Source organism: Poecilia mexicana, unplaced genomic scaffold (assembly GCF_051168715.1).
Source record: "Poecilia mexicana isolate PSO_F unplaced genomic scaffold, ASM5116871v1 scaffold_14, whole genome shotgun sequence".
Classification (NCBI taxonomy): Eukaryota; Metazoa; Chordata; class Actinopteri; order Cyprinodontiformes; family Poeciliidae; genus Poecilia; species Poecilia mexicana.
Genome location: NW_028263383.1, coordinates 23,520,607 through 23,533,820, shown reverse-complemented (window position 1 = coordinate 23,533,820; position 13,214 = coordinate 23,520,607). Strand labels below are relative to the sequence as shown.

At 38.5% G+C, this 13,214-nt stretch overlaps 1 protein-coding gene across 4 annotated transcripts in view; it reads left to right on the top strand.

Moving 5' to 3' along the window:
* ska2 (spindle and kinetochore associated complex subunit 2) overlaps positions 1-13,214 on the top strand; it is a 24,592-nt gene extending 11,378 nt beyond the window's left edge. For 3 of the 4 annotated variants that reach the window (XM_088012379.1, XM_088012381.1, XM_088012382.1), the window contains exons 3-5: positions 691-867; positions 8,078-8,152; positions 12,745-12,925. In XM_088012379.1, coding sequence (XP_087868505.1) covers positions 691-867; positions 8,078-8,152; positions 12,745-12,750 — 258 coding nt within the window. In that variant the 3' untranslated portion in view covers positions 12,751-12,925. Of the gene's footprint in view, positions 1-690; positions 868-8,077; positions 8,153-12,744 lie in introns of all 4 variants that reach the window. The other variant, XM_088012380.1, reaches the window with a different exon arrangement.

Sequence of the window (13,214 nt, the reverse complement as noted above, 5' to 3'; positions counted from 1 at the left end):
AATATGTTACAGCTGTAGTACATGACTTTTATAATTTTTTTTTTTTTTACATATTTGTTAAAATAGTCACTATGTTGTGTAAGTATGGTAAGAGACAGATAATCTGTGAAAAAAATTAAGCTCCTCTGCCTTCTCCCAGTGCTACCTTGAAACTAGCTATCAGAACCAGGACCTTAGCACTATCAATCACAATCTTGTGTGACGCTGCTCATCCTCTTTCCCCTCTACTCTCTGTTACACTAGCGCTAGCATAGCTTCTTGTGAATTCTCAGGCTATGCTAGCCTGGTACAGCTGATATGAGCCAGGCTATCAGCTAGCATAGCGTGAGCATTCCATCACTGATGCCATTGGCTACCAATGACGGCAGATAAACGGTTTTCCTGTAACGGGGAAGTTGTTTCTCTACCATTACCACATTTAGCAATGAGTACATGAGTTTGGCTGACATCGCCAAGATCCTCCTCTGGGCTCTGATTGGTTGTTTTTGGTTGAGAGTGGTACATTTCTTCAGGCGGCAATAGTAACTCAGGGAGGAGGTGGAGGAGATAAATCTATTCACAGATTATCTGTTTCATAACAATCTGAATGATGGAAAACAGTGAATGCTTTGAAATAGTCACTCACTGCAATATAGTAAAGTAGAGATTAACACTTTAAAATTAAAGTTGGGCTAATGATTTTCTGTGCAGGAAAATGTGACTGGGATCCTGGAAAATTTGAAGTCTATCAAGGCCAAACACTCTCTTCTCAGGTGTCAGGTCAGCCAGATCACAGATGCTCAGAAAGGGTCCATGGAGTTAATCAGAAACAGACTCGGCACAGCCATGGAGCTGATCAAACATTGCCAGCAAGCTTCTCATTTGGAGGTAACAACACTAGCATAATACCCAGTATTCAAACATCATTGTATGTCATCCCTCATATTAAGATCCATTGTGTATTCAAACTAAAAGTAAAGGTAATTTTATTTATACAGGACATTTTCAGCAACAAGGCAATACAAAGTGCTTTACAGGAATTAAAAGGAAATACAAACAAAATAACAAACCAAAGGAAAGAGCAAAAGAAGAAAAATAATCTAATGTTGATCCAAAGTAAATAAACTAGACACTCATATTCAGGGTTGGTAGATAAGTGTAAGTAAGTATCTTCTGGTCTAATTCCTTTTCTGGGTTGGAAGAATAGGAGTCTAAAAAGTAATTGCTAAGGTAGTTTTTCTGGGTTCCAAGTTCTAATCCCTGTTCTGGGATGCTATATAAGTATAAGTAAGTATTCTCTGGACTTTCTAAGTGTGCTCTAAATTTGTAAAAGTAATAAGTACTCCACAGTTTCTAAGTAATAATAAAAAACTAAGTGTTTTTTATTCCTTTTCTGGGTTAGAAGTGAGTATTCCACAGTTTTTAACAAAATAAAAGAAAACAGGACACATGGCAACATTCAGACAAAACGAAGGGCAAAACAAAGACATGATTGAAGGTGGTTACATCACAGGGCCATGAAACCATGTTGCTCAGCCTCCCGGCAGAAGTCTGATAAGATGTTGTTATCAAGGCATGTCCTTGGGAGCGCTCAGCTGCACAGCTGTTTGGATAACAGGAGGGGTTGAGGTGGGAAGGAGTGTTATGTTTAAATATCTTCAAGGTGATTGGAAATATGCAGCCCTTAGAAGGCAACACGGGAAAGTCAATTCAGATACAGAATTTCTTAGGTCGGGTAGATTATAAATTTCTATTTTCCCTAAAGTCTCTCTGGTACATCTCAGTTCCCAATTATCCAAATTAGTTTGGCCGTTCCACTGAACCAAATCTATCAATTTGGTTTCAATTTCAGATCGATTCCATTCCGTTAGTGAGTTTTGGAGTTCTCAGCTGGGCTGTGAGTCTCAGCAAGACTCACATCCAACTTGCATCTCCATCCACACCAACAGTCTGAGTGTTCGCTAGTTCACCCAAGTCCGTCACAAATTTGTTGATAAGCCAGGAGTCCACAAGCTCCAAACAGCAGAAATCCTGTTGTCATGAATAAATCCAGGGTGAATCCCGCCGGGTTTGTCCCCGCAGGACAAAAGGGCTCTCGTGTCCAGTCTTCTCATCGAGAAAATTTGATTAATTGCATTGAGAGATCAGTTGACCAGATCCATAATTTGTAGATTTGGATGATGTGCAAAGAAAGGCTCCAAAAATACAGAAAAAGACAGGACAAAAACAGAGCAACCAGGGCAGGGAGGGAGCAGAGGAAAAAAGCGTCCGCCTTCACCGAGCACAAGAGAGAAAAAACTAGCAGAAAACCAATTTGACTTAGTATGCGATTTTCAAATTGGAGGCTGCAGCCCCTTCAGGGCCACAAATGGGACTCAGAAAGTGGAGGGCAGATGAGGAGAAAAAAATATGCAAAAATAATAAATCTAATAGATTTTTTAATCAAACATTTTTATTATATATATATATTTTTTATCATAAAAACAATTTTTTTCAAACATTATTAAAACAATACAGGTAAAAATAATTTATTGGAATGTTACTTGCCATACTCATCTCTCTGTGCTCCTCAACCTAGTGTAGCAAACGCAAAATGTAAAAGGTTCTAACAAGAAAAAGACAAAAGGAGCCTTCCAACAGCTCTTTTGTGGAGAAAACCCTAAAAACTCATGACCAGTGTTGTGGTACTCGAAGTTGGTCTTGGTCTCGAGACCGGTCTTAAGACCATTTTTTGATGATCTCGGTCTCATCTCAGACTCGACCGCATTTGGTCTCGGTCTTGTGTCGGTCTCAGGCGCTGAGGACTCGGCATTTTATTTCAAGACCAGTCGAGACCGCAACTGTAAAAATACCACTAAACGTACAGCATACTGTCCAGTTTATTTGTTAACATCTTTGTTTTCAGTGGATGCAAAACGCACCGATTAAAATCCAAGCGACTACGTGTTTCTGTTACTCCCCCCTTTCCCTCCCCTCCCACCTTTCACTCTCGCGCGGCGCTCCAGGACATGCGCAGTGGTTTTCTCTCAGCGGCAGAAAATGTTTGTCTAATCGTCAGTAATATAATAGCGCTGCATAAATAGTAAGAAATCCGATGGCCACAGCTAACTCAACATCGCTTCGCTTTCACAGACGGTGGGGACAACGTCTAACCTTTTTCGTCACTTAGAAAAGTAGCTCAAAGAAGGTAAGCTCCATTAATGTGATGTTAGCAAAGCTAGCTGTACAGAGACACATAAGCATTGTGATGAAAAATGTTGTCACTCACTGCGCTGAATTATTTTGCGGAGGTGTAGACTGACTTATCGCATATATGGGACAACGCTATGTCCAAAAGTCTGCAATATAGTGAGGTGACATTCAGAAACAGTCGATTCTTCACGGCTCTTTACTTATTAGATAGGACTGGAGTGTCACTCACTGAGAGCCGTTGTTCTATCAGATAGCCATAAACTGTCAGAATAGCAAACATGCAGTGAGTACCATGCCTGCGCATGCGCATTAAGAAGTCCGACCGTCAGAGGAGTTGTCAGTTCACCATACGCAGCAAGTTATGACGAAAATAAGTCATTAAATTGTTTTCAATGATAGCTATATAGATATACATGCGTTGTCATGGTTTCAAAGTGTATTTAAAGCAGGGTCTGGCTCCTGCTGGAGTCAGCTACAACACACGCCCGTGTAAAACTCACCTAACCGCTAAGTCAGGATGCCATACAACTGTTAATAACAAAGTGTATGACGATCTACGTCTTGATTTTATGTTGCTGATTAAATGAAATCTTATGGTAATGACGTGTCTGACAGATATTGCCGGTGTTCTATCAGATAGCCGTACGCTGTCAGGATAGCATACATGCAGTGAGTACCATGCATGCGCATTAAGAAGTCCGACCGTCAGTGGAGTTGTCAGTATACGCAACAAGTTATGACGAAAATAAGTCATTAAATTGTTTATAATATGACATAATATGATAACTAGATAGATATACATGCGTTGTCATGGTTTCAAAGTGTGTTTAAAGCAGGTCTGGCTGCAGCTGGATGCCATACAACTGTTAATAACTGTTAATAATGATCTACGTCATGATTCTATGTTGCTGATTAAATAAAATCATATGGTAATGACAGCGTATGCATATCTGAGCTAAGCGTACGACTATCTGACAACGTATGCTGATCTGACAGAACACCGTGAGTTCGTGCTAAGCGTATGACGATCTGACCTGACAGAACACCCGTTCTTTGTTCTTGTAATGCTCTGTTTACACTGCATCATTATTTTATTTAATTATGTACGTTGATATTTAAATTAACAAATAACTAAAACACAAGAACGAAAGAGCACGCAGAGCATGCACATTGCTCTTTGATTGTTTTTGTTCATGGTGTCAGACTGCCTGGCTTCATGTACTGGGATAGAGAGTGAAAACAGTCACGGTGAGCGCCTTCTGCTTGGTTACTTCTTGCTTGTTGCTCCTTGGTCAGTGTTCGTAGTTGAGCGTTATTTACCGTCAGGGCATTACCTCAATTGCTATGTTTAATGGTGCAACAGTGGTGGTTTCTTATATATATTTCAGATTATTTTGAGAAGCAATTTCGATCATATTTTACATTTTATTGTGTCATGTAGCACATGACACAATAAAGAAGACAGAGAAGAGACACAAAAAACAGAAGACATGATATAGGAATATTTTCTCTGTTAATGAAAAGTAAAAAGTTAATAGCAGTAGAGGAAGAACATTTGATTGTTGGCAGCATTATCTCAGCTGATGCTCCCCTCCAGGAAGGCATCAACAGAATTCCAGACCAGGTGTAGCTTCTATGGAGAGAAACAAAAATTGAGAGAAAGCATAAAGTTAACAGCTGAAATAGCAGCAAATAGTTCAAATTATAGAGTAGTAGAAGAAGAAATTGAGGAAAAGTGGTCAGTTTGTCCAGAAGCCTAATCCTATTGCAGCATGACTACTGAGATAGCTGTAATTCTCCCCGACCCCACATATTGGATTCAAATTCACAAAAAATTGTAATAATCCCAAAGGGTAATTAAATGAAGCACTCTTCCTCTCTCTACTCCCCCCTTGACTGGGGGAGTAGGGAGTCAAGTTAATTAAAACCTTTTAGATTAAGGTTTTAATTATAAGCCCTATCAAAAGGAAAGTTTTAAGCCTGGTTTTAAGAGATTACCAGGTGTCTGCCTCACTGACTAAAATTGGGTGCTGGTTCCAGAGAAGAGGAGCCTGTTGGCTCAAGGATCTGTGTCCCGTTATACTTTTAGAAAATCTAGGAACCACTAGTAAGCTTGCTGTCTGAGAGTGAAATGCTCTATTAGGAACACATGGAACTATCAGAGAGGGATTTTACATGAAAATCAAGAAAATTGACAAACCGGAGCATCAATGAGACTGTCATAGAAAAACAGTGTCTTCAGTCAGAAGCTTCTTCAATTTTGCTTTTATGCAGACCGCTACAGGAGATCCTTCCTGCCTACAGCCATCAGATTGTACAAAAACTAAAGAACCATAATGAGTCACAACATTTAATTCCACCTTTTGATAAATAACATATTTTAAAATATGAATTGAATTTGAACTGAGAATGTTCAGTCTTGTGTGTTGTGAGCTGAAAAGCAGCATTTGTGAGTCTGCAGTTCGAGGAACTGCTCAAACTGCAGACTTGAGCAGTTCCTATTACCGACCCGTCTGTCTTACCACGTAATAGTGAAAAGGTTAATGTTCATAGAACAAATACCTAAAACTCAAATTTTGCCATTTTCACTCTGAGCAACTGCAGACAAAATATTTCACAAGTTTCTTAATTTGTGGTGTAGTATTTAAGTGCATTCAAGTATTTTTGAAAATAAATTGTTTCTTAAATAAATGATAAAACAGTATGTAACTTAACAGCATTATATGAGATAGATAATTTGTGGAAAAAATGTAGTTCCTCTGCCTTCTCCCAGTGGTCCCAGTTCTGTTTTGACAAATACACCGCTCAGTCAGAAACAACTGATTAGAGGTGATCGGCAAACAACTTGTTGCCGATCACCTGTATCTCACTTCTCAGCCTGCGTGTGCAAGTTATCTCCTCTTTCCTTCACACTGCGCATGTGCTCAGCAGCAAATCCTAAGCGAAGTGATGAGGACCTATAACGCTGTGAGAGTGAAGGGGAAAGTTTGCGTGTTGGGGCAGAAAATTACCTCAGGGTGAAGCATGTCAAAATGCATAAACACAACAAATCTAATGTGACATTTAAAAAACAAACACTTAACTGAGTTTGGCTACATTGAGGCTCAATGCAGAAAAAAAAGACATCTGGGGCGGCCAGAAGCAGGTAAAGCAGCGCACAACTACCAACACTCACCCAGATGAGCGATACAGTCAGAAAGCTAAACAAATAACCCAAAAAATAATTTAAGTCAAGAGCTAGCGGTGTAAGACGCTGGTTCTGCTCTCTCTGCTATGTATCTGATATTTTACAGATGTAGCGCCATTTTTGCTCCACACGGCAGTGAACTCTCATACTGAACAGTTGCTTAAAGCTGCAGCAGGTAACTCAAACAAAGAAAAAACATATTTTACATTCGCTATGTCCTAACATAAGACAGATAATCTCTGGAAAAAAATGGATCTCCTCTGCCTCCTCCCTCGGTCAGAAACAACCAATCAGAACCAGTACAGAACAGCTAGCCAGGCTGTCAGGAAGTTTTGTAAGTCAGGCTTGTTTATTTTGATGCAACCTGGATTTGACTTTGAATGAATGTTTTCCTCTTTTACTTGACATTGATATAGGCAGTGTTGTGAGATTTAGTTAACTAATGTATAATTTAGAATACTGAGAACCTTACTGTTAAGTAGCTGCTGTATTGTACCTGCAAGTACTTTGCATGTTTTATGTCTAATTTAGGTGAATTTATTGGCAGATAATTTTTCCATTTTGCCAGACCACATAGCAGCATTTATACCAAAAGTGAAAAATTAACAACTAATCCAGGTGATCGGCCCTCATGGGTGATCGGAATTGGAATTGGCAGCAAAACACCTGATCGGAGCATCCCTAGCTGTCAGTCATGCTTGTGTGCACGCTGCTCAATGTGCTAATGGTGGAGAAACAACATACCGTTTCATGGAAAGGCTTTTATTCACCGTGATCAGTGGCCATGCTAACTAAAAAATTGGGTGCCCATTTATGGTGGGCTCCGTTGTGGTGAACCAGCTGTAGCATAGAAGAGAGTAAAGGGGAGTGTGTGAGCAGTGTGTACATGAGATTGATTGACAGCACAGACCTTCTTGGCTCTGATTGGTTGCTGCTGACTGAGCAATGTATTTCTCTAGATAGCACTGGCAGAAGGCAGACGATCTTAATTTTTCACAGATAATCTGTCTCATACTGTCAGGACATAGCAATAGTTTTAACAAATATGCAAAAAACATGATTTTCCTTACTCTGATTGGCTATTTTTACTGGGAGAAGTGCATTTCTGCAGATTGTAACAGTAGCACTGGGAGTAAGTGAAGGAGCTTGATTTTTTTTCCCCACAGATTAGCTGTTCCATACTATGCTGTCAGGAAATAGTGACATTTTCAACAAATATATACAACACATATTTTTGTAAAAGTTGCATACTGCAGCTTGAAGGTATATTTTCAATGTGGGAATGACAATGTATTTGTAACACATTCACAGCAACAAAAAGGATTGTTTTTTTTTGTTTTAATTTTTATTCTTGACAAGAAAGTTTGTACTTGAAAACTTTATATTTTAGAGGAAACTTTAATTGTTCTGTAATTTGCAATTCCTTACATGTTTTTGCAACTTTATGAAAAGGTGTCTACATGCAGAGACTTTTGTTGAATTCTAATTAACTCTCGTGTTGTTGAAAAAAGCAACATTTATATCTTTTATAATCAAAAACAGTAAATGTTTGTGAAACAGTAACTTTAATAGAACCAAAATCATAGATTTTACATTTAGCATGATGTGAACTGCAAACATTCATGCATGATTAAAATAAATAAATTAGCAAAATAACAATCAAAAATATTCTGTGTACTTATTACTCATAACATTTGGTTGTATTATTCTATTCCTCAGGTTGAGTCACTGGCAGAGTCAGAGCAGGAGTCAGCCATGTTCCTGGATTCAACCATTACTTCAATCACAGCTGAAGTAAGATTTCTAACAAAAGCTAGACACAAGATTCTGGTTAATTTTGGAGCATAATGTGAAGTTAAGCAACCATTTATTATGCAAATAATATAGCTTGTTACGTCATAAATTCCCCAGGATAATTGGTTAGTGTAAAAATTGTTAGATTTAGCACGCTTGATTTTTAATATTGTTTTTTCCCGAAATGGTAAATAACTGGACTGATGTCAGAGTTGCAGGCAAGTATTCCAGTACTTCAGAGTTCTTGAATCAACCAGTTAACATTGCTGAATCTGTAAGCAAGCAACCCGTCTCCATTCCATTCGTTCCCAGCAGATGTCACTGATTTATTAATACACACAGGGTGAACTTCATCCACCAATACAGTTTGAGCATGAACATGATATGGTTTTAAGTGGTTAACATTAATTGCTTGCAGTTTCTCCCGCTGTTCTGGACTAGCAATAAGATAATTTTGTCCCGACAGCTGTTTCACAACTGCATATGGCCCAGAGAATTTTGCTTGACAGACGCTTCATCTTTTCCTGGGAAGATGATAATTTCCCTTTAGCCATCTGTGTAGCAGTAGAGTCTCTGCCTAAACCCATTATTGTTTTGCATTATTAACATAATGCAAAACATTTTGTGGTGGTTCAGATGCAAATCCAAATCATGCAATTTCAAAGGGACAACAACCTGATTAACTGGCTCCTCAATAATACTGTCACCACATGGCACCCACTTTCTTAACAATGCCTTGTTTTCAACATGGTTCTGTATCTCCTCATCTGATAAAGCAGACTGATACAAGTCCTGCAATGTAGGGTCAGATCTTTGCTCCTGCAGCAGATCAGACTGTGAAATACACACATGGACATTAGACAAGCAAAAAGAGGACATCTGTGTCTCTTTTTCCAAGTCTTTAAGATTTGTAGCACTGGATGTATTCATTAACTGTGTCACAGCACATGCTTGGAAAAACTTAAGGGTGTGATTCTTCATTTTTGTCTGGGCCACTGCTGATCAAAGGTACCGAAACAACAACTGGACCCTCTGGTTGATTAGGCCAGAATTTTCTTCCAGCTATATTGTTTCCCAAAAATCACTGAGACACCATCTAGAGGAAGAGCAGGTTGAACACCTATCTTTACTTCTCCCTCAAACAACTCGTCAAACTTATGCACTGTAACACAAAACACAGATATACCCCTACCCAACATAGGTATAGATGATACAGATACGGAATCATCTGAAAAGGGTAAAACTGATGCCAGGACGAATGAATCATATGCACCTGGATCTCTCAAGATTGTAACTGGCACGTTGACGTCACTCCCTACTAAAGACACTTGTCCTCCCATAAGAAATGGCTTGAACTCAAATCAAGTACTTCTTCTAATGGCACCTAAGTGATTTTGTCTGGAACATTTTAAAAAAATTATGCAGAGCAAGTGCTGCTGGTTTAAATTGAGATACATTTTTGTTTCTTGATTTCATCACAGCACAGTCTTTCTTCCATTGACCTTTTCTGACAATAATTACATATTTTTTCCAGTTACTGAAGTCTGAAAAAAAACTCCAGAATGCGTTCAACACCAATTTAAAGCACTCATCCAATTGGTATCTTTATCGCTCATCCCCTACCGAGGGTGTAGATCCCATCTCATTATTGGGGGGGACCATAAACGAGAAAATTTCTTAAGACCAATTTTGGGGGGGGGTCGGTAAAGTTGCAGTGAAATGTAACGTAAAATATGGTTTAAAGGATTTTTAAACCACATTTAAGCTGCAGGACCAAAAATGACTAGTAATACACATCAAACATGTTTTTCTCAGTAAGCATCCTATTGAGAAATAAAACTAAAGCTCAAATGTTGCTTCTATTCGAGTTTTGTTCAGTCTCACTGATCTAATCTCTGCTACACCTTTACAAAATTTTAAGGTTCTAAATAAAAAAGCTTCAATGAGTAACTGCTCTTAATAAAATTCTTCATAAACATTGATTTATTGAAATGGCTCCTAATACAAGTTATGGCCTATTTAAATTATAACTTGTTAAGTTGCTTTATCTTTAAGCCTTTTTTAATTTTGTCATGTCCTGGGTAAATAAACAGATAGAAATGAATATCTAGGAAATATAATTTAAACATAAGACTAAAAGTACCAGAGTTTATATAGAAAAATATTCAGATTTTATTTTGTGGTTTTAAAGGCTCTACATTGAAGACAGTGAGAAATAAAGGCAGCTTTCTGTTTTTTTCTCTGTTCTCGGCTCAAACATAGAGCTGTCGGCCACTCCTCAGCCCCTCCCTCCCATTTCAAACTCTTCTAATTAACTAAAACTTAAAGAGTTAAATACGAATTAGATGTTTGCTACTTTTAACAAAAAAACTTAAGTCTATGAAAGCAGTGTAGCAGTTTTGCTAATGAGGCAGCTTATGATTCAGCCAAAGTAATAAAATAAACTACAGTCTGATTTTTATTGTTAATGTGTTTCTTCTTATTGAGCAGTGAATGTAAGTAAAAGGTGTTACATGTCTTTTGCTTTAAGTATTTACTTACTGGAAGGTTTTATGTTTGTGCTGCAGAGCAACAGCTAACAGCTAACAGCTAGCTTCTCACTTCAGCAGCTCTGACTAGCATGTGCCGTTCAGCGCTGTTGTTGCTCTTCCTTCAAGTTGGACTGAACCATTGTTCTAACAATGGTAGGGGGGACCTAAAAATTAATTCTTATTGTGCTCCGAAATAAATGGCAGATTTAGTTTGTTCTTTGTTTCTTTTGCCTTTTCATATTGATATTATTTAAATGCAAACGTTTCTTCAATGATTTTTTTTGGGGGGACAATTCTAGACTTTTCCAAGATTGGGGGGTCATCTTTTGTTCATTAATATACACTGCAATATGTTCAGAAACAAAATTCTTAAATTGTTCTTGAACCATTAAATTACAGAGGTCATCAAGTGTTTTGATCTGAGCAGAAGTGCACCACCAATTATAATTAATCTCCCAAATCTCTTGGAAACTCCAAATAAGTTTTGCCACCTATTTTTCAGTTCCTCGACTTCTGTCTATGCACCTCAGGGACCAATTCATATGCCTTAAGTATTGCAGCTTTAACCTGGGAATGATCCTGACCATCACTTAAACAGTGTATAAATGAAGCTTTTTGAGCATGACCAACTAAAACACACTGACGCAAAATTGTGTGGCCCAAATCAGGTCAGCCCCTTGGCGCTGCAACTCTCTTTAAAAAAAATAAAAAAATTTCAATATCCTTTTCACTAAACTTAGTGTGACGTCCCCCTCCTCTCTACGTGGAGGCATCCGTCATTTACTAATTGCGGTTTGTCCCAAAGCTGCCAGAAGGGGCGGGACCAGGATCTGCTAGGGCCCAGCGCATCTTGGCTATATAAGCAGCCTGCTCTGGTGCGTCAAGAGAGGGAGAGGAGAGAGAAGGAACTGGGTGGGAGGAGCTGAAGCTGGCTTGGAGCTAAGTTGTCTTCTTCATCCAGCTCTGCTCTCCAGACTGGCGCTTCTCCGACTTGCCTGCCCACCCCGACTTTGTTTGGTTTGGTTTTGCTTTTCTTTTCTTTTGCAGGACTCCCCTGCTCAAACCACCAGCTTCTGATGATGCTCTTTGCTCTTGGTACAATATATAGACAATAACTAGTTTAAAAGTAGTGAGCTGTGCCCACCAACTCCTGTGTGAAAACAGCCCTAGTGAGGGTAGAGTCTACTTCAGGCTGCAGGCCAGGTAGAATTGGGTAGCTTTCCTCTCTTAGATGAAGTCAGTTGAAAACTGCATTTTGTATTTACTCATATTTTTTAATCTTAAAATGTGTTTGTTGATCTGGAACATTTAAGTGTAGGATGAAAAGGCAAAAACAAAATAAATCTGAAGGGGGCCTGTAGGATACTGTATGCAATAGATGTACCCTGCTAAGCTTCACGTTGTTTTATACGTTTCTTCCATGTTTTTGTAATTTTGTAGATAAATGTTTTAATTTCTAATTATAAAAGGATAAATGTAGCTCTCCATCCATCCATCCATCCATCCATCCATCCATCCATCCATCCATCCATTTTCTAACACCCTTGTCCAGAACGTTAGCTGGAGAGGCAGCAGCAACCCTCCCGACCCCACTAGGGACAAGGGTGTTAGAAAATGGATGGATGGGTCACCCTGGACAGGTCGCCAGTCTGCCTCAGGGCAACACAGAGACAGACAGGAGAAACAACCATACACACACACACACACACCTATAAATGTAGTTCCTTTCATGTGATTTTAAATCTGCAGTTTACACTCACCAGACCTAAATCTATTTGATGCTGAAACTGAATTATTTATTTTATTTATTTTAGGTTTTTTTTTCCCTAAACAATTTTTATTTTTATTTGATTGATAGTCCCTTTATTTGATTGACAGTGGTCAGACAGGAAAGCGGGTTGTGAGAGAGGAGGAAAACATGTAGCAAAGGTCAACAGTCTGGAACTCAGTCCTCAACAGCACTTTATCCCTGCACCATTGCCGCCCAGAAATTTTAATCATTGAAATAATTATAAATATCTTGAATTGCCTCACCCACTTTCCTGTTTTTTTTATTTCCAGCTTTAAAGAAGTTAGTCACACGGAATCCAGTTTAACAAGAATCTACACTGCCAAGTGAAACGGAAGCCACGGAGAAGTGAAAAGTTTCAGCTGGAGTGAATCAGAGAGCAGTAACCTCTACATGAACTATTAATTATAATGGTTTATGATCTATATGCATATTAAAAGTTGAATTAAAGTAGTTGTTTTATTGTCATTGATGGCAGTATTCTAACCAAAGCCTCTTTCCTCTCATGCTTAGTGTTTAAAAGGATCCACGACTAGTTGAAGATGTTGGCCTAAATATGTTGCAATTTTCCTATTACCTAAAAAATTGCAGTCTGTGATATGCAAAAACTCATAATTACTTAAAAAATGTACATCTTTTATATTTTTCACCCATGGAGGTCACAATTTTTTCACTGATGGATTGATGACACACAATGGTCTATTCTGTACTGGAGTCTACAGAATAAACACAGGAAGGCTAA